The 27,499-nt window shown below is 39.5% G+C and overlaps 1 protein-coding gene and 1 long non-coding RNA gene across 2 annotated transcripts in view; one reads left to right on the top strand and one right to left on the bottom strand.

Moving 5' to 3' along the window:
* Positions 1-26,585, top strand: part of LOC130931841 (dynein axonemal assembly factor 5-like) — a 76,003-nt gene extending 49,418 nt beyond the window's left edge. Inside the window, exons 9-13 of the mRNA XM_057860966.1 lie at positions 47-194; positions 9,796-9,946; positions 17,919-18,075; positions 20,577-20,768; positions 25,390-26,585. Of these exons, the coding sequence (XP_057716949.1) occupies positions 47-194; positions 9,796-9,946; positions 17,919-18,075; positions 20,577-20,768; positions 25,390-25,535 (794 nt within the window). The 3' untranslated portion in view covers positions 25,536-26,585. The remainder of the gene's footprint in view (positions 1-46; positions 195-9,795; positions 9,947-17,918; positions 18,076-20,576; positions 20,769-25,389) is intronic.
* LOC130931844 (uncharacterized) overlaps positions 20,540-27,499 on the bottom strand; it is an 11,895-nt gene continuing 4,935 nt past the window's right edge. The window contains exons 3-5 of the long non-coding RNA XR_009067309.1: positions 26,927-26,976; positions 25,338-25,427; positions 20,540-20,738 (exon numbers count right to left, since the gene is read on the bottom strand). This is a non-coding gene — a long non-coding RNA (uncharacterized LOC130931844). The remainder of the gene's footprint in view (positions 20,739-25,337; positions 25,428-26,926; positions 26,977-27,499) is intronic.

Here is a 27,499-nt window from a genome sequence, read left to right as displayed (position 1 = left end):
TGTCCCATGTGTAAAAAAGCTACATGTGCATTTGTTTGTGTTTTAGGTCCAGTAATTGGAGAGTTTGTAAGCCAGTTGATGCCCATTCTGCACGCCTGCCTGCAACCAGAGAGGGACCAAGAGATGAGGATGAATATCTTCACCATGCTAGCCAAATTGCTGCTGGATGGAGGCAACACGCTGGACTCGCAAGGGTTAGACGACAAACACACACACTAGGCTGAGGTGAAAATTGAGGTGCCGCAGAATTTTCGTGGCATTCCATCAAAAGCTTTAAACGCCCACTGTTGTTTTTCATCAACACGTTCCGATATTTTTAGACTTGAGCTCACATCAAACCTCAAATTAACACTCCACCCACACACACAACTACGACAGTGTATTTCCATGAGGTCAGGGCAATCACATGAGATTCTTTGGGATGTGTGGAGTTCAAAGAAAATGAATCTTATCGCTTCCTGAGGAAAGCAACGAGTTATCAGAACCCCTCAGGGACTAGATAGAACCACGACTGGGACTTAGCCCCGTGAGGCGCTTCCGTTTCTGGGTTCGTTGCCCTAAAGTGTCCCGCCGAGCGCCATCAGCTGCGCGGCCCTCAATCCTGGAGCTCGCAGCTCTAATCTGAGGGAATGCCTGAGGCCGTGGCGGGGCAGCTGCCTCCGTCAATCAAAAAAGGCAACCCATGCTCATGGAGTTGTCTCAGAGACATGTCAAGAACTCTCAAGGGTGAGGCCAAAAAGCTTTACTAAGATTTGCGGGGGTTTCCGCTTGTTAACATTTCGGATACACCCGGCTAGGACTGGTTGATATATCGGTTTTATGAATTAACTCAAGCTGCTTTCTGTGGTGCATGATATAAGCAGCATGAACAAAAGGGAGACAATATCACAATAAAGGTAGTTCCTGGGTTACGGACGAGTTCCGTTCCTACGCTGGAGACTTAAATCAAATTTACGCGTCAATCGGAATTAACCCTTTAAATACCCCAAAATAACTAGCCAAAAAGTCCAAAAGTATTGTATTTTGTTTAATGATACGCTGCCTTCTAGTGGCAGCGTTGGGTCTGACTGTACTGTCGCCTTATGGCTGAGGAGCAGACTCAGACGTTTGACATGGATAAAGGATAGCTGCGCTCTGGTTTAGCCCACACAAGGCTGTAAGTTGTTTCAGCTAATATTAAGGATCCAACAATATTCGGTTTTAGATTGAACCGTTTGATACGCCCTCTCCGATTCAATTTGCAAAAACATATGATCTATAGATGTCCCGATCGATCGGATCCGATCATGTCATTTTCAAAGTATTGGAATCGGCAAAAAAATATCGGACATGCCTTTTTTTGATAGATATTTTTTAAATAAATTGTTTTCTAATTGTATTTAACGTTACAGACATAATATGTTACACTCATCCAGAGTCTTTAGTTTTGGCTTAAGGTAGGGTTATCAAATTTATCCCGATAATGGCGGTAATTAATTTTTTTAAAATTGTATCACGTTAAAATATTTAACGCAATTTATGCATGCGCTGCACGACCCACTCACACACTGTCGCGCTCAATCTGCAATGGCGCTGTTTTACCTATATAGAGAGCTAAAAGGCAGTATAAAATGAGTAGAATGAATTTTGGAAGCCTTTGGAGCCTTTTTTTAATTGGCTAAAGCCTTACAATCCCTCACCCTACGATTAGAGCTATCGTGGGAAGCAATGTGGGGAAGCAAGGTAGTAATTGATCTTTTCTTAACACCCTATGTTATTTCCCAACGCAGAGAAGATATATCAATTGGTAGCACTACGCACAGTCATGGTTCCACTTCCCATCATGCATTTGGGCATGGCTACGGTATCATTTACTGAAAGCTCAACAAATACATTAGATGGCAATATTTTGTCACAATATACAAAGTCACATTTGTCCTTTAAGAATTACAAGTCTTTCTATCCGTGGATCCCTCTCACAGAAAGAATGTTAATAATGTAAATGCCATCCTGAGGATTTATTGTCATAAAAAACAGATACATTACTCATGTACTGTATTTTGAATGTATATATTCGTCCGAGTTTTATTCATTTTTTTCTTAATGCATTGCCAAAATGTATATGATTGGGAAAAATTATCAGGAATGATTGGAATTGAATCGGGAGCAAAAAAAAGCAATTGGATCAGGAAATATCGGGATCGGCAGATACTCAAACTAAAACGATCGGGATTGGATCGAGAGCAAAAAAACATGATCGGAACAACCCTAATATGATCTAAATGAAAAGCTCTCAAAAAGTATTTTCCGAACTTTTCTCGTGCTCTCTCTCGCTAAAGTGTCTGGCGCAGCTTTGCCTTGTATAAAATCTCTGAGAAGGCCCCTCCCCGCAAGCAGCCTTCCTCCACTCCTACCCCAAACTGCCTGATGGGCGGGAGCTGCGTTTGTTTACGGCACACGAGGATCATTGCTAGTGAGGAAAGACAAAAGCTTAAGGAGGCAGCTTCAACGTCGTACCGATCCGATGTGTGGCAGCATTTTGGTTTTGCTGATATTCTATCCCCACTCGGAAATACAGTGCTAAGATGTGTTTTTTAGCTTCTAATATATTTTTTAATTCAAATAATATGGGACCTTAATGGAAAAAAAGAGAAAAATCCAACCTTCAATACAAGTGCATTTATTCAGTGGGGAAAAAAATCCCACATAAAGAAATAATTATTTGACATCAAATAATGTGTGTCACAATTATTAGCAACCCTGGTGTTAATACTTTGTACAACCCCCTTTTGCCAACAAAGCAGGGAAGGTCTGGGGACTGAGATGGCCATGGGAGGAGCTTGATTTTGTGTGTCTGGTGAACCATTCCTGTGTAGATTTGGCCATATGTTTAGGGTCATTGTCTTGCTGAAAGACCCAGTGACGACCCATCTTCAGCTTTCGGGCAGAGGGCAATTTTGATTTAAATTGTCCTGGTATTTCAAAGCATTCATGATGCCATGCACCCTAACAAGGTTCCCAGGGCCTTTGGAAGCGAAACAGCCCCACAACATCACTGACCCACCCCCATACTTCACAGTGGGTATGAGGTGCTTTTCAGCATGCGCATCTTTCGTGGCACGCCAGACCCACTTAGAGTGTTTGTTGCCAAAAAGCTCAATCTTGGTCTCATCTGACCAAAGCACACGGTACCAGGCTTCAACTGGGACCGTGTGCTAATAATTGTGACACATATTATTTGATGTCAAATAATTATTTCTTTATGTGGGATTTTTTTCCCCACTGAATAAATGCACTTGTATTGAAGGTTGGATTTTTTTTTCTTTTTTTCATTAAGGTACCATATTATTTGAAAATATATATATATTAGAAGCTAAAAAACACATCTTAACCAGGGGTGCCAATAATTATGGAGGGCACTGTATTTTACATGGACTGCATTTCCGGATATTTATAACGAAATCCGCCACAACATTGTTACCGACTTGGCACCTCGCTTTGACAACAGGCAGTTTAACACCCTGGGACATAGAGAGCTATCTCATGATTAAATGATGAACAATGAGTGGCAAACTAAGAGCGCTAAATTGTTGTGTATAGTCGAAGTGGCTCAAAATATTATTCTAACTCACATAATAATGCTATTTAAGATTTTTTTCATCCTGTCATAGGCACTTTAAGGAACATTTTGTAAAAGAAGCGTTATTTTTATCTATTTCTTAAAGATGATTTCCCCACTCAGTCATTTCCTAGTCGTTGGTTGAAAGGACACATTGACTTGTATAAAAAAAGAGAGAGATGTAACGTTTACCTCAGGGCCGTGCCATGCTTCTCTGGCGGATACTCATCCATTTCCTTGGCGTTGCGGAGTTTTTTCTTTCCAGAGTGCACGGCTCTTCTGAGGGCCTGGGAGAGTATTTTCCTTCCAGAGTGCACGGCTCTTCTGAGGGCCTGGGAGAGTAATTTTAATCTGTGTAAAAAATATTTCCTGGGGAATTTTAGGGGTTAAATTCCATTACCTTAATATTTAAATTTTAGCAAGTGGGCTTTTCAAATATTTTTTCAATTATGATTAAGGAATGTGAATGCATGATTGCTTTGACTGGGAATAAAAGGCTACATAATGCAGACAAGTGAACATATAAATGTGATTACATAACACTTTCGTGTTTAGCCTCCAAACCTAGGACCTAGGCTTTATAATTTAAGCATCTAATGTATCTAATACATCAATATCATCCCATAATAAGCAATCCAAATGGCAACACAGGTCGAAAAGATAATGGATAGCACGCTAGTCAGTTAGCCTGCTGTGTCCATATTATTCGCACTATGGTTCGACTGCAATGTACGTCTTTTTTGTGGCTAAATTTCCATTAACTCGATGTGCAATCAAACTTGCGCGGGATTAAAGACACACCAATTTTAACGGGATATTATCGCGTACTTGTTTCGATCCAAAAACTTCATGTAGCATGTATCACCGAGTGTGAAGACACAGCTGTCAATGGCCACAGATGGACTTTGTTTGGATTTTATGGCAGAAACACGGACAGGAAATACTTGGTTTAGTCGTTTCTTTGTTTTATACTCATGGTGTCCTTTAAAATGTAGAAGGGAGGCAAACAATTGTGAATGAAATCTGAGATTTTGAAGCCATATTGGCCAGGTCTAGATAGACCTCAGTTATGTCGCGGGATGAATCTCTAGCCGCGCTCTCACACATACTTCATGTCATCAAGAGGACAATAAAAGTCGAGGCTTCTCTTTGTTCTCTGGCCAAAGTGACATAATGACAACGGTTCTGCAGCGCAAGCAAGTAAAAGTTTGCGTTTCATCCGCACAGAATGTAGTTGTTTTATGTGGATTGAAGCCTAAAGTAGAAGGTGCGCAATGAAAAGTGATGGATGTGGTACGTCAAAATCACTTCACGTGAAGTGAGAAAAATATATACTGTTAGGGCGAGATTGTTCTCTCATTCATTGTGGAATAACAGAGCCAAGAACGTTCCTAAGACATCACTTAACCTAAGTAGAGACTTTTTGACATGAGAAGGTGCGATGGAGTAATTATGGTCATAAATCGCTTTGCTTTGGAAAGATGAAAACCAGACTTGAACGTGCAGAGCCAACACACCAGGCTGCCTGTATGGCACACGGTCTCCCCCTACAGGTGGTGAAATGCCAAAGCATATCAGTTGTGACATCATTATTACAGCCAAACTTTGGGAACTCTGCTGCCGTGTGAGAGGATGTTGGAATTCCTGAGCCAAAATGGAAAACAGGACTAGCAGATGGTGTGGGAAAGCCAAGCAGCTCTGTTTCAAAGACACATTTTAAAATCATACTGTAATTGGTACAAAGTGTTGTTTTTGCAGCCCGTCAACGAAAAACGGTTTAGTTTTAGTCGACATATACACAAACTGTTTTTGTTTGTAAAATTAAGTTTTCATCCCAAAATAAACCAACGATTTTAAATGAACATTGACAGAGAGGCATATATTGTAGCGTCTCCAAGGACAACGACAACTTTGGGATGATGATAAACACACAGGAGGAAAACTGTACATTGTTTTCAATTGATTATACCCGCATGGACGCTACAAACTGTATGTATAAAAAAAATAAAATAAAAAAATAAACTGTGAAAGTTTAAGAGGATGCTCACTGTGCTAACGTTTATGCAAATGCGACTGTGAATAATATGCTAATATAACAAGTAGCACCGATTAATCGATTAACTTGAGTTACTGTATTGGCTCGAATGTAAGACGGTGTTTTTTTTCCATTGAAATAACACTGAAAAAGAGGGGGTTGTCTTATATTCGCCGTCTAAACATTATACCCTTTCACGACGCTAGATGGCACCAGATATCATTGAAGTGATGTTCTGTCATGACAGATCCTAGCTACTCTTTGTAGTTTAACCAATTTGCATTATTTTAGACTTTTATGTATATATTAGGGCTGTCAAAATTGTCGCGTTAACGGGCGTTAATTAAATTTTTTAATTAATCACGTTAAAATATTTGATGGAATTAACGCAGATGCCCCGGTCAGACAGATTTAAATGACAGTACAATGAAACGCTCACCTTGTGTTTTATGGAGTTTTGCCGCCATCTGCTGGCGCTTGGGTGCGACTGATTTTATAGGCTTCAGCACGCATGAGCATTGTGAAAGTAATTATTGACAACAACAATGGCGGGCTACTTGTTTATTTTTTGATTGAAAATTTTACAAATTTTATTAAAACGAAAACATTAAGAGGGGTTTTAATATAAAATTTCTATAACTTGTACCAACATTTTTCTTTTAAGAGTATTTCTATCCATGGATCGCTTTAACAGAATGTTAATAATGTTAATGCCATCTTGTTGATTTATTGTTATAATAAACAAATACAGTCCTTATGTACCGTATGTTGAATGTATATATCCATCTTGTGTCTTATCTTTCCATTCCAACAATAATTTACAGAAAAATATGGCATATTTTATAGATGGTTTGAATTGCGATTAATTGCGATTAATTAATTTTTAAGCTGTAATTAACTCGATTAAAAATTTTAATTGTTTGACAGCCCTAATATATATATGTATATATATATATATATATTATTTTATTTATTATTTTAGACTTCACTTTGATGGGTAATGCCGTTATTGCAATTTTGTTGTTTTATCACAATAGAAGCCCTTCATTTACCAATGTGATTGCACTTCAGTTTACATAATTAAATGTTCAGATATTAAGATTTGAATGAGGCAAAATAACATGCTTTTTCTCTCAAATATATTGTTATAATCATTTGTTTCGAATGTACTGTAATTATTTTCTGTATAAAAATTTATCTGGTGTTCAAAAAGTCTTTTTTTCAAACTTGAGTGTTGAAAAAGGGGTCGTCTTATAATCAGGGCCGTCTTATATTCGGGCCAATACGGTATTCGATTAGAAAAAAAGCTTCGAAGATTTGTTTAATTGGAATGGTGTTGTAATGGTTTGTTTTGAAAGTGTATGCATTTAGTGTAATTGATTTGGGTGGATACACTGTTCTCCAGTGTGAAGGAATCTGAATTTTTAGCCATATTTCTGGAATCAAGGCAGACGAACCGCCGGACCCGTGCTGGCGCGGCTCCAACGACCCCGGGCCGGCAAGAATCCGACGACCCAGCCAAAAGGCCAAACTCCACGTGTTTACCTTAACCCCTTGTCCTGACTCCATTTTTAAAGCTGGAAAAAGGCTTCGAAGCTCATGTTGACATTTTATTCAGGTCGACAGCAATCAATCGGCAAGGCGAAATAGAAACAGACTCAGGCGAGGATTCAGGGTCACCATATCACAAGTCAACAAAAGTTCCCAAGAAAAAAATCACAATTAAACATTCCGTCTTTTTGAAAGCTCTCGTGGGACGGGCTGTGGGCAGAAGAAGAGTGTGTTTGGGCGTTGTTTAGCATTATTGTCTGTTTGTGGATTGGACGGGAGGATTCAGGAGTTACTGTTGTCAGGGCAGCGATGGCTGTGGATTTTGCCACCTCAGCGTCAAAGGGGCACTTGGAGTCTTATCAGTGGCGTTATCAGGTGGATATCGGGCATTCTTCAGTGTTCCTTGTGTTGGGACAGGACGTCCCGCCATTTGGTTCTGGACTGTCATGGAGAACTGATTGCGAGAGTTGGTGGTGCAGATGTGGGCTTTTCATCGCCAATCTTGCTCAGTCAGTTGCATGACGCATCCGTAATAAGAAGGCGTCATGTACAGTGCCTTGCAAAAGTATTCGGCCCCCTTGAATCTTGCAACCTTTCGCCACATTTCAGGCTTCAAACATAGAGATATAAAATTTTAATTTTTTTGTCAAGAATCAACAACAAGTGGGACACAATCGTGAAGTGGAACAACATTTACTGGATAATTTAAACTTTTTTAACAAATAAAAAACTGAAAAGTGGAGCGTGCAATATTATTCGGCCCCTTTACTTTCAGTGCACCAAACTCACTCCAGAAGTTCAGTGAGGATCTCTGAATGATCCAATGTTGTCCTAAATGACTGATGATGATAAATAGAATCCACCTGTGTGTAATCAAGTCTCCGTATAAATGCACCTGCTCTGTGATAGTCTCAGGGTTCTGTTTAAAGTGCAGAGAGCGTTATGAAAACCAAGGAACACACCAGGCAGGTCCGAGATACTGTTGTGGAGAAGTTTAAAGCCGGATTTGGATACAAAAAGATTTCCCAAGCTTTAAACATCTCAAGGAGCACTGTGCAAGCCATCATATTGAAATGGAAGGAGCATCAGACCACTGCAAATCTACCAAGACCCGGCCGTCCTTCCAAACTTTCTTCTCAAACAAGGAGAAAACTGATCAGAGATGCAGCCAAGAGGCCCATGATCACTCTGGTTGAACTGCAGATATCTACAGCTGAGGTGGGAGAGTCTGTCCATAGGACAACAATCAGTCATACACTGCACAAATCTGGCCTCTATGGAAGACTGGCAAGAAGAAAGCCATTTCTCAAAGATATCCTTAAAAAGTCTCGTTTAAAGTTTGCCACAAGCCACCTGGGAGACACACCAAACATGTGGAAGAAGGTGCTCTGGTCAGATGAAACCAAAATGGAACTTTTTGGCCACAATGCAAAACGATATGTTTGGCGTAAAAGCAACACAGCTCATCACCCTGAACACACCATCCCCACTGTCAAACATGGTGGTGGCAGCATCATGGTTTGGGCCTGCTTTTCTTCAGCAGGGACAGGGAAGATGATTAAAATTGACGGGAAGATGGATGCAGCCAAATACAGGAACATTCTGGATGAAAACCTGTTGGTATCTGCACAAGACCTGAGACTGGGACGGAGATTTATCTTCCAACAGGACAATGATCCAAAACATAAAGCCAAATCTACAATGGAATGGTTCAAAAATAAGCGTATCCAGGTGTTAGAATGGCCAAGTCGAAGTCCAGACCTGAATCCAATCGAGAATCTGTGGAAAGAGCTGGAGACTGCTGTTCACAAACACTCTCCATCCAACCTCACTGAGCTCGAGCTGTTTTGCAAGGAAGAATGGGCAAGAATGTCAGTCTCTCGATGTGCAAAACTGATAGAAACATACCCCAAGCGACTTGCAGCTGTAATTGGAGCAAAAGGTGGCGCTACAAAGTATTAACGCAAGGGGGCCGAATAATATTGCACGCCCCACTTTTCAGTTTTTTATTTGTTAAAAAAGTTTAAATTATTCAATAAATTTTGTTCCACTTTACGATTGTGTCCCACTTGTTGTTGATTCTTGACAAAAAATTAAAATTTTATATCTTTATTTTTGAAGCCTGAAATGTGGCGGAAGGTTGCAAGGTTCAAGGGGGCCGAATACTTTTGCAAGGCACTGTATCTCTTATGCCCTATATTCTGCGTGTTTTCCTTAAACTATGGTATAAGTGCTATTTATTTTATATTGGGTGTGTTAGAGTAATACAAACAATAAATGAGAAATTAGACAATTTCCTACAATACTGATTTCTCCCATAACGTTTCAAAATGCATGCATGGTACGAAAAATACAATAATTACCTTGAATCCTCGAACAAATCACTCCTGAAACAATTCTTCCTGTTTGTATGCAGCACAGCTTTTGTATTTTTTCAACCTAAATCTGACATTGGATCGCTGCATGTGAGCGACTGCCAATAAATGATGTGGAGTGTGGGACGGCCACCTTCGGGTAGGCGTGACGCAGTGAATGGGGAATGTGTCACGTCAATATATTATGAAATGTATGGTTGGTACATTATGAATTGAACTGAAATATCTTCTCATAGTGGTTTCCGGGACGAGTCCGAGAGCTTCCTGGAGAACGTGCTGCTTCCCAACCTGGTGTGGCGGGCGGGCCGCTGCGCCGCTGCCATGCGGACCTCTGCCCTCAGCTGTCTGCTGGCGCTGCTGCATGGAGGTGGCATCGCCACGCAGCAGGTATGGATTCATTTCTTCCATCTTTGTTACCTATATTTACTCAATGCACATACATATGTAGTTGACTCCAAGTGGCAGAACAAATGTGAACAGGACCCAGGTGTGATGAACATAAATGCATATCTGTCAAGTTGTACGGTTTCGGCGTAATTTGTACAAGTGAGCACTGATTTTTAAATGTGTACACAGTACGTTCAAAATGTGTACGTCTTTCGTGCATTACGTTTTTTTTCCCTCCGTTCGGATTTTGTCACCATTTCGGCAACAAAACAATGTGCATTACTATGCGTTACTAAGTTCGTTGAATGACGCGAGAAAAGTCAGACACTGAGAGAGAAGAGTGGGAGTGGGAAGGAGGGAAGAGTGTTGTGACGCTGTAGCAAACGCGCTGCTAGGCTAGGTGGCTCCAACATTTCCTGACTGTAGCCGACAGCCTACAATCTACGCCTAGATATCACATGCATATAGAACTACATGCAAAATGGCAGACTCGGCGGCGTTAGTAAACAGCTGCCATTTTGAAGCAGTGGACTTCTCGGAAAGGTTCTGTTGTAGTGAACCTTCCTAGCTAGAGGCGTGGGAAATTTCCGATTCTTAGATTATTCGCGATTCGGCCGTGGAAGATTCGAGAACGAATCACAAACATCCAAATTCCGATTATTGAATTATACCAGGTAAAGTAGAAATAAAACACAGTCAGAGCGGTCTTCAGGACGCAATGAGGAACAGACCGAAAGTAAATATCATGTTCAACCCATGCCGCTAGATAAAAAAAAAAAAAAACAATAATACCTGACTGCGGCCGTCAGCCACTACAAACAGCGCCCAGTTGCTAGTTGCTACAAACATACGGCAACATACGGCTATGGTAGATATAACATAAATGTAGAACTAGATGTGAAATGACAGATGACAGCCGTGTTAGATCATATACCAAGAACTAGATGCGAAATGACACTTTCCCGTGCTAGTTAAACAGGCGCCATCTTAAAGCAGTAAACTTCTCTAGAAGGCTCTGTTGTAGCGAACCTAATTACTTTTTATCTAAAAAAAACAAACAAATCAGCAAAATCTTTAAAAGATGAAACAGTTTTAAAACTTTCACGTCGAAAGTAGACAGAAGGGAAATTATGGAATAACGGGAGCAATTGTAACAACTTTAACGGTTGATTCACAACATTAAATTAATTGAATGTAGTTTAAAGCTGCCGATACAGAATGGGGACTTGAGTATTTTATTTACTGTTTTTAACAGTTAACTTGATTCTGAAATAATTGTTTATTTAGCCTGAGAGGATTTTTAAACAATTTTGGAAATAGTGTACATAAAATTGAAAGTTGGGTTGTTCCGATCATGTTTTTTGCTCCCGATACGATCCCGATCGTTTTAGTTTGAGTATCTGCCGATCCCGATATTTCCCGATCCGATTGCTTTTTTTTGCTCCCGATTCAATTCCAATCATTCCCGATAATTTTTCCCGATCATATACATTTTGGCAATGCCTTAAGAAAAAAAATGAATAAAACTCGACGAATATATACATTCAACATACAGTACATAAGTACTGTATTTGTTTATTATGACAATAAATCCTCAAGATGGCATTTACATTATTAACATTCTGTGAGAGGGATCCACGGATAGAAAGACTTGTGACTTTGTATATTGTGACTAAATATTGCCATCTAGTGTATTTGTTGAGCTTTCAGTAAATGATACTGTAGCCATGCCCAAATGCCGGATGGGAAGTGGAACCATGACTGTGCGTCGTGCTACCAATTGATATATCTTCTCTGCGTTGGGAAATAACATAAGGTGTTAAGAAAAAGATAAATTGCTACCTTGCTTCCCCACATTGCTTCCCATGATATTTCTAATCGTAGGGAGAGGGATTGTAAGGCTTTAGCCAATTAAAAAAAGGCTTCAAAGGCTGCCAAATTTCACTCTACTCATTTTACGCTGCCTTTAATCTCTCTATATAGGTAAAACGGCGCCATTACAGATTGAGCGCGACAATGCGTGAGTGGGTCGTGCAGTGCATACATTAATTGCGTTAAATATTTTAACGTGATACATTTTTTTTTAAATAATTGCCTCCGTTATCGGGATAAATTTGATAACCCTACCTTAAGCCTAAACTAAAGACTCTGGATGAGTGTAACATATTATGTCTGTAACGTTAAATACAATTAGAAAATGAATTAATTAAAAAATATATATATATATATTAAAAAAAGGCATGGCCGATATTTTTTTGCCGATTCCGATACTTTGAAAATGACGTGATCGGACCCGATCGATCGGCATTATCTTTAATTAAAAGCAGTGGGGTTGGAGGGGGGGGGGGGGGGGGTTGTTGTGCGTCAATAATCGATTTATAATCGAATCGGAGCCTCTGAATCGTAATCGAATCGTTAGGTGGCCAAAGATTCCCACCTCTATTCCTAGCGAACCTGAGTAACTTTTTATCTAAAATACTCCTAAATTGGCAAAATCTTGACTTGAATCGATCTTTAACTGATGAAACAGTTTTAAAACTTTCACATGTCGAAAGTAGACAGAAGGGAACTAATGCAAAAACGGGAGCAATTTTAATAACTTTAACAGTTGATTCGCAACATTAAATGACTTCCAAACAAAGCAAACGTTTTTTTTTTTTTTTTTTTTTTTTTTTTTTTTTTTTTAAATGGGAAAAACAAACATGAAAGGTAACACCAGTTACTTTGCCTAGTAACTAATTACTCTTACTGAGTTACTAACTCAATTACTTTTTGGGAGAAGTAATTTGTAACTGTAATTACTTTTTTTTAAAGTAAGATTAAGAACACCGGTCATAAAGATGAAGTCTGCAGAATGAAAAGTGACGAAAGCTGAGATTTTATTTTCCCAATTTGTTTCCGAACACAATTTGCCTGCAACTATTGCTGATCACTTCTCAAAATTAGCAAAAGGAATGTTCCCTGACTCAAAGATTGCATCGATAAGTTAATTTGATCAATTGACCTTTTTAATTTAAAATTGTACAACCATAAAAAGACATGATAGAAATTACCAAAAGTGCTACATACAATTATAACAAAAGTCAACGTTAAATTTTAGTCATCATGATGTAGCTGAAGATATTGTTCTTTGATTGCGCCAGGTTATAGTTAACAATATTAGGGCTGCAGCTATCAATTATTTTAGTAGTCGATTAATCGATGAACTAGTTAGTTCGAATAATCGAGTAATCAGATAAGGAACATGAAAAATGAAAATACCTGAGCTGAGCCACAAACGGTGTAAAAAAATAAGGATCTATGTATAACAAAAGAAAAATTGGCTAACTTACATCGCAAAATTCCGCTAGCTTAAATGCTATAAAATGCGAATGTTTTTTTTTTTTTATACAATGCTCGTAACAAATGGTTCAGACACATATTCCCACAAAAAAAAAAAAAAAAACGCTAAAGATACCTATAAACTTAATTACGAATGCATTAAAAAACAAGAGCTCAAACAAAAACTTAGCTTACGTTGGTCTGAACAGGGAGCAGTTGGATTGAGCCATGTGAAATGAGACAGACCAGAGTGTAGTGTATGCACCCGGATCAATAAAATCAAAAGTAAACACTTCCAAAATAAACCATAACAACGCCACTATAATTAACCGAATACTCGACGCAACAAAATTTAATTCGAATATTTTTTTCTAATCGAATACTCGAGTTAATCGATTAATTGTTGCAGCACTAAACAATATTACCAATAAATTCATATAATGCACGCTATATAAAACGTAAGATTAGTCACCAATTTGTTAGGGCGTACACTGTTTGTAAGATTGCCAACGGCCTCGGGTTGACAGATATGGAAATGGGACCCCTCGAAGTTCCGCCCCTGGTTGACTCCACTAAAAATCTTACTGATGATTAGAGAACAAGAAATGAATAATGACGCTAATTCGCGTATTGCAATTGGGTCATTCTGCGGCCATCTTGAGGTGCTTGTATCAAAAAGTGGGCAGCAGGTGCACGCGAGGGGGCAAGCGGGTTCACATACCTTTTTGTTATTGAAGAACAATGCTCCCACTGTGCAGGAGTGCTTGTTCAGCTCTCGTCCCCGCACCTGCCTGTCAAGCACAGGTTCAATCGCTCTACTTACAGCACATTCACAGCCATTTTTTTTCCTGTAGAGCTTATCCTTAGCTGAACTATTTCTGTGTTTTTGATGTTATGTCTGAAGATGCCATAAGGTGGCACTAAAAGCTTCATTCATTCTTCATAATGCGTCTAGTAAAATTGGACAGGGTGCTTTGAGATACGTGTGTGTCAGAGTTATCCACTAGGCGGCGACAGAAACCTTACAAATTTTAAGTATTATTTTTAACTGGATTATGGAACGCTTGAATTTAAAATACACAAAGACACATAAGAAAAATAGCTTTGCTTGTTTTGTTTTTTTTCCCAGAAATTAAATGCCTGAGGCAAACTTTTTACATTAAAACGTAAAATTTGTCATGTGACGACATGATATATACAGTCCCTGACAAAAGTCTTGTTGCTTATCCATTTTGTAGAAACAATTGCTAATAACTAGGGCTGTCAAACGATTAAAATTTTTAATCGAGTTATTTACAGCTTAAAAATTAATCGTAATTAATCGCAATTCAAACCATATATAAAATATGCAATTTTTTTCCTGTAAATTATTGTTAGAATGGAAAGATAAGACACAAGACAAATATATACATTCAACATACGGTACATAAGTATTGTATTTGTTTATTATAACAATAAATAAAAACAAGATTGCATTAACATTATTAATATTCTCTTAAAGCGATCCATGGATAGAAAGTCTTGTAGTTCTTGAAAGATAAATGTTAGTACAAGTTATAGACATTTTATATTAAAACTAAAGATGTCTGGATCGATCGGCGTCCCGATCGATCGGGTCAAAGTATCGGACTCGGCAGAAAAATATCGGACATGCCTTTTTTAATATACATATATGTATATATATATATTTTTTTGTTTGTTTGTTTGTTTGTTTTCTAATTGTATTTAACGTTACAGACAAAATGTCTTACACTCATCCAGAGTCTTTAGATTTGGCTTAAAATAGGGCTATCAAATTTATCACGTTAACGGCAGTAATAACATTATAATATTTAACGCAATTAACGCATGCGCTGCACTACCCACTCACGCATTTTCGCATTCAATCTATAATGGCACCGTTATACGTATACATATAGACCCTACCCACGTGACGTCACAACTCAGCTCTCCTGACTGGTGCCGCCCACTTGTCCGTCAACACATCGTGTTGACCTGATACGGCTACGTACATTCCTCCTATTTACGGCGTGTTTTTCTGCTCGTTAACATTAATAATCAAAATGGTGAAGGCGTGTGTGGCGGTCGGTTGCAATAACAGAGAAGATAGACGGAGAGACTTGAAGTTCTACCGGATTCCGAGAGACACGGAGAGGAGAGAGCGAGATGGGCTGCTGCAATTCGACGAGAAAACTGGGCTCCAAACGATTACCACAGATTATGTAGTAGTCATTTTATATCTGGTAAGATGCATTTAATATATATTTAGAGGGTTTTGGGCTGACAACCACAATTAAGATCATTGCTAGGCTAATCGCCGACAACATACACGTATGTATGTAGTGAGAGTGCTATCGCTAATCCATATAAACATTAAAAGCCCTAGCTCCATTGACAAATGACATGAAATACATTAGACTTGACAGTGGATGTTAGCAAGAACAAAAGATTTTGAATTGAAAATTTGGTAACTCACCTTCCGAGCACAAGATTCCTGCCGAATTTTCGTGTACGAGGACCTGTTTCACCCAACCAGCAACGTAGCATTTATAAGCCTCCAAGCTCTTAAAGTTTTTCAAACTTTCGTGAGAATAGGCTGATTTTGTGTGGACAAGATAGTTGTAAATATCAGGGTCAGGCAGAGACGGCGAAGGCAGCCGGTCAAAAATCATCGATTTAGGCATCAAATATGGATCTGGCGACTGTATAGAACGAAGCTTTTCCACATAACGCCTTTTATGCAACACATCCAGTGAGTTTACGGCATCAGAAAGCACCGGGTCTTCCATGAAATGCATTTTAAATTCCTTGATCAATTGAAACCAATGCTAATACAGAGACAAAATGACGGACAAGTGGGCGGAACCATACAGCGAGCACGTGGTTTTGTGAAGTCGGTGGGTAGGGTATATAGGTAAAAGGCAACGTAGAATGAGTAGACAGAATTTTGGCAGCCTTTGAAGCCTTATTTTAATTGGCTAAAGCCTTACAATCCCTCTCTCAACAATTACAAATATTGTGGGAAGCAATGTGGGGAAGTAAGGTAGTGGTTGATCTTTTTCTTAACACCCTATGTTATTTCCCAACACAGAGAAGATATATCAATTGGTACCATTACGCACAGTCATGGTTGCACTTCCCATCATGCATTTGGGCAGAAGTTAAATGGCTAGAGTATCATTTACTGAAAGCTCAGCAAATACACTAGATGGCAATATTTAGTCACAATATACAAAGTCACATTTACATCACGTGGATCCCTCTCACAGAAAGAATGTTAATAATGTAAATGCCATCTTGAGGATTTATTGTCATAATAAACAAATACAGTACTTATGTACTGTATGTTGAATATATATATATTAGTCCGAGTTGTATTCATTTTTTTCTTAATGCATTGCCAAAATGTATATGATCAGGAAAAATTATCGGGAATGATTGGAATTGAATCGGGAGCAAAAAAAATAGCAATCAGATCGGGAAATATCAGGATTGGCAGATACTCAAACTAAAATGATCGGATCGGGAGCAAAAGAAAACATGATCGGAACAACCCTAATTAAAACCCCTCTTAATGTTTTCGTGTTATTAAAATTTGTAAAATTTTCAATCAAAAAATAAACTAGTAGATCACCATTGTTGATGTCAATAATTACACCATGCTCACTCATGGTACTAACCCATAAAATCAGTTGGACCAAAGCGCCAGCAGAGGGCGCCAAACACCACTAAACAAGTAACAAGCTGACATTACATTGTACTGTCATTTTATTCTGTTTGAGCGGGGCATGTGCGTTAATTGCGTCAAATATTTTAACGTGATTGATTTTAAAAATTAATTACCGCCCGTTAACGCAATATTTTTGACAGCCCCACTAATAACCTGACTTTTAATTATTCAGTTGGTTTCAGAAATGGCTCATATGAAAGCTAAGACCCTCCCAAATGATGTTGAATGTACAAAATATATTTGTTTTCACTGAAAAAATATGTTGATGATGTTTTGTGTTGAACTTTTTGAAAAAGTGTGTCAACATTTCCGGTAACACTTTATTTGACATTGACTGTGGGTTCATAAGACTGCCATAAAACAGTCATATTCATTACATGACTCTGTCATGAGCATTAATGAATACTTATGACAGATGTCATCAAGTGTCCTCTGGCAAATTATTTCACGAACTCCATTAATGTTCAATCTTCTCAATCTCATTTTTTACAGCCATTCAAAAGTGACATCATTTGCCGGATGATGCTACATGACATCTGTCATAAGCTTTCATTATGCTCATGACAGTGTCATTTCATCATTATGACGGTCTTATGAACCCACCGTCAAATAAGGTGTTACCAAATTTCCATATTGTGAATCCTTTCCTTGCTTTGTGTGCTCACCCTTGCGTGTCCAGCGTGACCAAAGCGCTTCGCACGCCCGCCCCGTTCACACGTCTCGGGCAGACAGCTGGGCGTTCCTCCCTTCATGTCATTTTCTTCCTGTGAGAACAATTAAGACTTCATGCAGTGGCTGATTTCATGCCAACATGACCTTTGGCTCGCTTTTTAACGTTCTTCATCATCCTTGGAATGTTTTGTAGGGAAGTACAAATTGTTTTTAGTATACGTCCAAGAATCATTTTGTGTTGTGTGTCAGTTGCTGCGCGTGGAGGAGAAGCTGACTCCTCAGGTGTTGTCGTCGCTGGATGAGGATTCACAGATGGCCCGACTGCTGGCCTGTCGTTCGCTGTCCACCATCCTCAGACTGGTGGGATCCAGTCTAACTGAAGAAGTGCTCAATAAAATCTATCCCGGTATGTCATCTTCGTCACCTGCAACTCTAAGTGTATCAAATGTGATAATACATTTGGCAATAAAGGGTTAAAGTGCGTACGACAGGAGGAAAAAAAAGTCTTAAATAGCATTATATGTGAATTAAAATCTTATTTTGAGACGATTTGACTATATACAACAATTTAGCAAAGCGCAGATGATGAGAAATTAGTCTTTTAATCTGCCAGTTAGCCACGCCTATCATTACAGGGCTCTAGCGTCCCCAACAGTAGGATGACGTCAGCGGGAGAATAGGCTCATCGGTTTGACTATTCAGCCCATTGAGGGGGAATTATTCAGAACGAGGAAAACGCGACGAAGAGAGCCGCAAAATGTCATTGTTTTAGTCTCTCTACGGCAATATTTTTACAGGATATTCTTTTTATCCAAGTATTTTCCCCAATTGCTAAATAAATGGCATGGTCATGACAAATAACAGTCTTGTGCTAAATGGAATATGAAATAATAAAAATGCACTTATTCAGGACGACATGGCAAAATTACTCCATAATGGTCAAAACTGTTGACTTCACCTTGACTGTCGCACCACCCGAACGGTATCATATGCCACCTAAGTCGGGCTTATGTCATTTCCCTTCCCGGCTTTGGAGAATGTAAACAAACCAAGAGGCGTGACAGCTAGCCGACATGCTAACCCGAACCGAGTGATGTTTCAAAGTCTTCGAAGCGGAAAATCACACATAACTAGCCCGGATTATATTACATGACGACTGGGTTGTCGATTGTCTTCGTGGATCGGCAAACCGCCCGGCGGAGAGCAATTTACAGTTCGTTCCCCGGAGGAGGGCGGCTGCAGTTGTTGTGCAGCTAACATGCAGCTAATGTGCATGAGCAGAGCTTTTTACATGCCTATCAAGAATCAAACGTAAGTAGTCCTTTATTTAAAGAAAGTTTGTAGTGTTTACTTTGTAATCGCTGTATTAATATTTGACATAATACAAAACAAGATGTTTACTCACTTCCTCGTAAGTCCAATGGTCCCACAGTAGTAGGGGTTGGCCAATATCCACGGTGAATGGGAACCTTTTGAAACTCCAAAAGGTTTTGTTTTCTTATAGTTGCCACAATAAAGTGGAGAAAGCCATCAACGACTCATCTCCTTCTTTCCCCCCAACGTTTTTATATTATTTTATATGCACGAGAGCTGCCGGATCTGCCAAAATGAACATGAAGTCTGACTATTATTTTTTTGAAAAATGTCATCAGATAGACAAAAACATAAAATTATGTGCAAATGCCTGCATCTTCAGATCATGAAAATAATAACAGCCTATATCTTACCAATCTTGTAATCTCGATGGGTCTTGTATCCATTCCATGTCAAGTAGTCTAGGCACATTGTTTGCATCCTGATTAGCGTCTGGCTAATACATGTTAGGTCCAACATAAAATTCCAAGCTCCTCTTCTTCCTCCAACTCTTCAAAAACTTGGATCTCCTCCCTTGCGCTCGATCTATCGCTTATATCACTGTTTGAATCATTGTTTGAAGGGCTTTGTATGGCGGCCGTATGTATGGAGCTGCCATCGCTGTTCCCGGTGTGACATATCACTTCCGGGTTCGTCCCCTTTCAGGCTCGAACTTCGGAAACGCGATTATTTTGTGAAATATACAACATATAAATGATATTTTCATGCTTCATTTGTTGGACAATGTTTAATTACTTTACTTGTGACCCTATTTGGCATGTGAAGAAATTACTTCACATTACTGCTTTAAAGAAAGTTTGTAGTGTTTACTTTGTAATCGCTGTATTCGCGGCCATTTTTAACACAAAGTTGCAATTTCTGATGAGGTTGAAAATTTGACAGAACACCGAGCACACGAAGAGGGCAATAAGCAGAGTACAGTGCTCTCCCGGCTGTGCGACAAGCCGCAGGTCGTCGGCCGAGGGGACAAGGAGCATGTCAGCCACCTACGTATTAAAATGATCCCAGTATTTGACGTAATCCAAAACACGATGTTTACTCACTTCCTCGTAAGTCCCATGGTCCCACAGTAGTAGGGCTTGTTTTGGCCAATATTCACTGGTGAATGGGAACCTTTTGAAACCCCAAAAGGCTCAAATTAATCTCCCTGGTGAAGCAACAATTTTCTGCAGCCATTTGGCTGGGGTGATGCGAAAAATAAACGAATTAATCCGCAAAATCAGCTGAATCCGCAGTCCTTCTCATACAACAGTACGGCTGTATAGTGAAGAGGACTCCTTCTCCCATACACGTCACAGCGCCCTCTTCCTCAATGCGAGACCGAAGCCGGAAGTCTGTCATTTTCGTAGCGTTGGATTTAAAAAATTGAATAAATATATCGATCGCTTCTTCACACATCCAAGTGGTCCATTCATTCAGGAGCATAAAATACCATGTGTATCATGAAATAAACATGCTTTTTCGTGTTACAGGCACTTTAAGAAAGCATTTTGTCTGTGTGGATAGACTGAAAGTTGTGATTTCCCTGTACAGAGTTGCTGAAGCGTCTGGATGACAGCAGCGAAGGCGTGCGACACGAGGCCCTGCGGGCCCTCAGCTTCTGGTTGTCCGGACTGGACGCCAACTACAACACGCAATTGTGCGTCGCGCACCTGCGCTTCCTCTTCCAGCAGCTCCTCCTTCACATGGATGACCCTGACAACAGCGTGCAGGAACAAGTGCTAGGTGAGGGGCGAGCTACAGTGGCGCAAATAAGTATTTAGTCAACCACTAATTGTGCAAGTTCTCCCACTTGGAAATATTAGAGAGGCCTGTAATTGTCAACATGGGTAACCCTCAACCATGGGAGACAGAGTGTGGAAAAATAAAACAGAAAATCACATTGTTTGATTTTTAAAGAATTTATTTGCAAATCATGGTGGAAAATAAGTATTTGGTCAATACCAAAAGTTCATCTCAATACTTTGTTATGTACCCTTTGTTGGCAATAACGAAGGCCAAACATTTTCTGTAACTCTTCACAAGCTTTTCACACACTGTTGCTGGTATTTTTTCCCATTCCTCCATGCAGATCTTCGCTAGAGTAGTGATGTTTTGGGGCTGTCGTTGGACAACACGGACTTTCAACTCCCTCCACAGATTTTCTATGGGGTTGAGATCTGGAGACTGGCAATGCCATTCCAGGACCTTGAAATGCTTCTTACGAAGCCACTCCTTTGTTGCCCTGGCTGTGTGTTTGGGATCATTGTCATGCTGAAAGACCTGGCCACGTCTCATCTTCAATGCCCTTGCTGATGGAAGGAGATTTTCACTCAAAATCTCTCGATACATGGCCCCATTCATTCTTTCCTTTACACAGATCAGTCGTCCTGGTCCCGTTGCAGAAAAACAGCCCCAAAGCATGATGTTTCCAACCCCATGCTTCACCGTGGGTCTGATGATATTCGGATAAAACTCAGTATTCTTTCTCCTCCAAACACGATAACCTGTGTTTCTACCAAAAAGTTCTATTTTGGTTTCATCTGACCATAACACATTCTCCCAGTCCTCTTCTTGATCATCTAAATGCTCGCTAGCGAACTGCAGACGGGCCTGGACGTGTACTGGCTTCAGCAGGGGACACGTCTGGCAGTGCAGGATTTGAGTCCCTGGTGGCGCATTGTGTTACTGATAGTAGCCTTTGTTACTGTGGTCGCAGCTCTCTGTAGGTCATTCACTAGGTCCCCCCATGTGGTTCTGGGATTTTTGCTCACCGTTCTTGTTGTCATTTTGACGCCAGGGGTGAGATCTTGCATGGAGCCCCAGATCGAGGGAGATTATCAGTGGTCATGTATGTCTTCCATTTTCTAATTATTGCTCCCACAGTTGATTTCTTTACACCATGCGTTTTACCTATTTCAGATTCAGTCTTCCCAGCTTGGTGCAGGTCTACAATTTAGTCTTTGGTGTCCTTCGACAGCTCTTTGGTCTTGGCGATAGTGGAGTTTGGAGTGTGACTGACTGAGGTTGTGGACAGGTGTCTTTTATACCGATAATGAGTTAAAACAGGTGGCATTAATACAGGTAACGAGTGGAGCCTCGTTAGAAGTAGTTAGACCTCTTTGACAGCCAGAAATCTTGCTTTTTTTGTAGGTGACCAAATACTTATTGTCCACTCTAATTTGGAAATAAATTGTTTAAAAATCAAACAATGTGATTTTCAGTTGTTTTTTTCCCCCCACATTCTGTCTCTCATGGTTGAGGTTTACCCATGTTGACAACTACAGGCCTCTTAAATCTTTTCAAGTAGGAGAACTTGCACATTTGGTGGTTGACTAAATACTTATTTGCCCCACTGTATATGGCAGAAAACACTCAACTTTCAAAATTGTCCTATATGCATGTGTGATACATCATTGGAAATCTTAAAATCTCAATTTTCTGGGGGAAAAAAAAATTTTGAACGGGAGGGCATTTAAAAAAAAAAAAAAAATTATTATTATTTTTGAAACAGCGAAACCCTATCTGAAGGTGAGAGCATGAAAGAGCAGAAATAAAGACGCCATGACTTCAACGAGATATTATCACGTACTTACCTTGTTTGTATCCAAAAACTCCATGTAGCATGTATGACTGAGTGTCAACACACAGCTGTGAATGGCCATAGCTGGATTTTTGGGGGATTTTATGGGTGAAACATGGTAATATAACAAGGTTAGCGAGGCAGAAATCGCAGACATCCAGGAGTGGTCGAGATTTTCTTTTCGATATATTTACCCTTTTAAACGTTTTTTTCTCTTTTTCTTTGTTTGGATCGATTATTTATTGTCTAACATATAGGAGAAAATGCAACAGTAACAAAAAAAAACAATACAATCAAGCAATAGTTATGAGGTAGATATCCGTGACTTTTTTACAGACACCCATTTTCGTCATTGTTATGTAATTTGTTTAAGATAGTTTAAAATATGCGAGTGAATAATTTAAATAATAATAATAATATAATAATTTAAAAGTTGTTTTTTTTCTAAGTGAAATATTAGACATCAATTAATGATTCTAAACTAAAAATTACAGATATTTTAAATAAGAAATATAATTACTTTCTTTTTATGGCTGGGTTGAAACAAAAACATTTGCGCAACATCTGTAAACGGGGGATTCCAGGGTAAAACGGACAAATTAAAAATAGTTTGGGGGCTTAATGCGCCATGAATCTGCTATTGCAGCATCTTGACATATTGTTCTATTAAACAATAGTTCTTTTGGCTTAAATACAGCAGTTAATTTTAAAGAGGGGTGCAAGAGCAGAAACTGCTTCTTCAGTCTTGTCTGTGTGTATTATTATTTTGAAGTACCGCTACTTTTACTTTAGTACAGTTTTTGGCTACTCTACCCACCAATGCAAATATACAATGAATGGATCGCATTATTTTTAAAAGACTGTCAAATAGGCTGCAATAGTTTCAACTTTCCACTAGATGGCATCAAAAAGTTGAAAATAAAAGGCAGCTTTAGGTAACACTACCTCACTTCCTCTGATAAAATACATAGACACTATATATTAATATTCCAATTTGAGTATACAGATACAGTGGGGCAAATAAGTATTTAGTCAACCACCAATTGTGCAAGTTCTCCTACTTGAAAAGATTAGAGAGGTCTGTAATTGTCAACATGGGTAAACTTCAGCCATGAGAGACAGAATGTGGGGGAAAAAACTGAAAATCACATTGTTTGATTTTTAAAGAATTTATTTGCAAATCATGGTGGAAAATAAGTATTTGGTCTATACCAAAAGTTCATGTCAATACTTTGCTATGTACCCTTTGTTGGCAATAACGGAGGCCAAACGTTTTGTGTAACTCTTTTTAAAGAATTTATTTCCAAATTAGAGTGGAAAATAAGTATTTGGGCACCTACAAACAAGCAAGATTTCTGGCTGTCAAAGAGGTCGAACGTCTTCCAATGAGGTCTAACGAGGCTTCACTCGTTACCTGCAATAGGGGAACGCTTGGTGTAAAGAAATCAACTGTAGGAGCAATGATTAGAAAATGAAAGAAATACAAGACCACTGATAATCTCCCTCGATCTGGGGCTCCATGCAAGATCTCACCCCGTAGCGTCAAAATAATAAGAACGGTGAGCAAAAATCCCAGAACCACACGGGGGGACCTAGTGAATGACCTACAGAGAGCTGGGACCACAGTAACAAAGGCTACTATCAGTAACACAATGCGTCGCCAGGGACTCAAATCCTGCACTGCCAGACGTTTCCCCCTGCTCAAGAAAGTACACGTCCAGGCCCGTCTGCGGTTTGCTAGAGAGCATTTGGATGATCCAGAAGAGGACTGGGAGAATGTGTTATGGTCAGATGAAACCAAAATAGAACTTTTTGGTAGAAACACAGGTTCTCGTGTTTGGAGGAGAAAAAATACATCCGAAGAACACCATACTCACTGTGAAGCCTGGGGGTGGAAACATCATGCTTTGGGGCTGTTTTTCTGCAAAGGCACCAGGACGACTGATCAGTCTAAAGGAAAGAATGAATGGGGCCATGTATCGAGAGATTTTGAAGGAAAATCTCCTTCCATCAGCAAGGGCATTGAAGATGAGACGCGACTGGGTCTTTAAGCATGACAATGATCCCAAACACACAGCCAGGGCAACAAAGGAGTGGCTTCGTCAGAAGCATTTCAAGGTCCTGGAGTGGCCGAGCCAGTCGCCAGATCTCAACCCCATAGAAAATCTGTGGAGGGAGTTGAAAGTCCGTGTTGCCCAACGACAGCCCCAAAACATCACTGCTCTAGAGGAGATCTGCATGGAGGAATGGGCCAAAATACCAGCAACAGTGTGTGAAGAGCTTGTGAAGAGTAACAGAAAACGTTTGGCCTCCGTTATTGCCAACAACGGGTACATAAAGTATTGAGATGAACTTTTGGTATTGACTAAATACTTATTTTCCACCATGATTTGCAAATAAATTCTTTAAAAATCAAACAATGTGATTTTCTGGGTTTTTTCCCCACATTCTGTTTCTCATGGTTGAGGTTTACCCATGTTGACACTTACAGGCCTTTCTAATATTTTCAAGTGGGAGAACTTGCACAATTAGTGGTTGACTAAATACTTATTTGCCCCACTGTAAATGCATTTAAAAAGATGAATTCTAAACAAAAACTACATTGTTAACGTATAGTATATAGTATAGTATAGCTTAATGGACCAAGTCATTATTGACAAAACACTAGAATGCTGAAATGCCATATCATCTACAGTATGTACGTTATACTTGAAAACATCACCGCTACTTACCAACCTCCAATATGAGCAATTTTTTTGATGATGTTGTGGGCCTTGTTTTCAGAGGTTCTGAAAGCGGGAAGCTCGGTCCTCCCGCATGTCCTGAAAGAGGAAGTAGAAGCCGTGAGGGACAAACACCGCACTCATCAACACTGCGACCGACTGCTGGAGCACATCGACGCGCACAACGACGACCAGTCTGCTCAATGACCCCAACACGAATTCTTGAAGGATTGAGTGAACCAGAAGGCTTTGTTTATAAGACACCATTAGCTTGTCGCTAAGTGATAATATCAGTAGTGGCCTGTTGTTGTTGCACTATGAGGATCATTTTCAATTCTTCTTTTTTTTTTTTTTTTTCTTTAATAAGAAAGTTATAAGAATAAAATCATAATGCAATAACAAATGTATTAAATTCCACTTTCTATGACACCATGATAACATGATATACCATTGAGCTAAAATGCAAGGCAATGGTTGAATGGTTGAACCAGTATTTTTCAACCGGTTTCGGTCGTGTGCGGATGAGCGAGGTATTGCTCGTGTGGCATTCAAAAACTCAGATTTCTAACCATCAGCCACCTTGCTGTCAACAACAATTTGGACCCCAGCGCGTCTAATTGACATCATTTGATTAGACTCGTTAAGTGTGGGTAAAAACAAAAGTATCCTTTCGATTTTATCCATATGTGATGACCTTCAATCCTCCCCTTGTGTTTTATTCCAACAAACTGGCTAAAAATCCGAGCAGTTCTTGAACGCCACACGAGCAGCTATCCAACAGCATCATCGTGCCCAGCAAGCTTAAACGTTATATCCAAACAAAACACCCGTCACTTCAAAACAAGTGGATGGACTATTTTGTTCGCCTTTGTGAAAAAACAGAGGAAACGGGCAACTTTTTTTGAGAAAAACTACAATTATTAAATTATTATATATTATTATAGACAGTGATCCCTCGCTACTTCGCACTTCAAACTTGGTGCCTCCAGTCCATCGCGGATTTTTTTTTGCAAATGAAAAATAATGTCAGTATTTTATTGAGCTGTCCCGATCTAATCACATAGTCTCTCAGTCTTGCCTCTCTTCGTGGTCAGGCAGTGCACTGGAGATGCTTATTAAAGTTAACCATGATTGACAGACATTAAAGTTTGATCTTGCCAGAGACGCTTGGAACTTCAAAACGCTGCATGCGTCAATAACCGTTTAACTTCTTAAACAGTTGCTGTGGCAACTCATTGTGTGTAAGTGAGTCCACTCAAATCTGCCCAAGTCAGCTTGGGCAGATTTGAGTGGACTCAATGAATGAAGCATTTAATAAAGACAAGCATTTTTCCACTTTATTCTTGTTTTAAAAAAATAATTCGGTGGGACAGTGACATGTTATAAACGTATATATAAATATACATATAAAATCATGTATATATGTAGGTATGTATGTATGTGTATATACAGTGTATCACAAAAGTGAGTACACCCCTCGCATTTCAGCAGATATTTAAGTATATCTTTTCATGGGACAACACTGCCAAAATGACACTTGGACACAGTGAAAAGTAGTCTGTGTGCAGCTTATATATACAGGCATGAAAATCACTCACCTTTCGGCGAAATTCGCCGTTTTGAAGTCAAAAAGGGTGACCAACGTGATCTGTGTAGATCAGAGGAGAACATTTTTAGGGGGGGAAGGGGGGGCTCGTAAGTCCATCTAACTAACTAACGACATGTTTTATTGAAGTTGCTAAGCCTGTCGTGATATGCAATGAGTCCATTTATCACAAGGTAAATAAAAATGAGAGCGGTAATTTTCACGGCTGCGTTTTATCACCGCGTGCATGCATACATTTGTGCGTGCTTGTAGATGACATATGAGACTCCAGTTTTTGTGTCCAGATGTTTATTGGTCAACAACTCGCCGTAGAATTACAGTTCACACATACAAAATAAGGAAACACATCTACAGTGCCTTGCAAAAGTATTCGGCCCCCTTGAACCTTTTAATTTTTTGTCAAGAATCAACAACAAGTGGGACACAATCGTGAAGTGGAACAATATTTATTGGATAATTTAAGCTTTTTTAACGAATAAAAAACTGAAAAGTGGGGCGTGCAATATTATTCGGCCCCCTTGCGTTAATACTTTGTAGCGCCACCTTTTGCTCCAATTACAGCTGC

This window comes from Corythoichthys intestinalis, chromosome 16 (genome assembly GCF_030265065.1).
Source record: "Corythoichthys intestinalis isolate RoL2023-P3 chromosome 16, ASM3026506v1, whole genome shotgun sequence".
Classification (NCBI taxonomy): Eukaryota; Metazoa; Chordata; class Actinopteri; order Syngnathiformes; family Syngnathidae; genus Corythoichthys; species Corythoichthys intestinalis.
The sequence above is the reverse complement of the archived record's forward strand: the minus strand, read 5'-3'. Positions and strand labels throughout refer to the sequence as shown.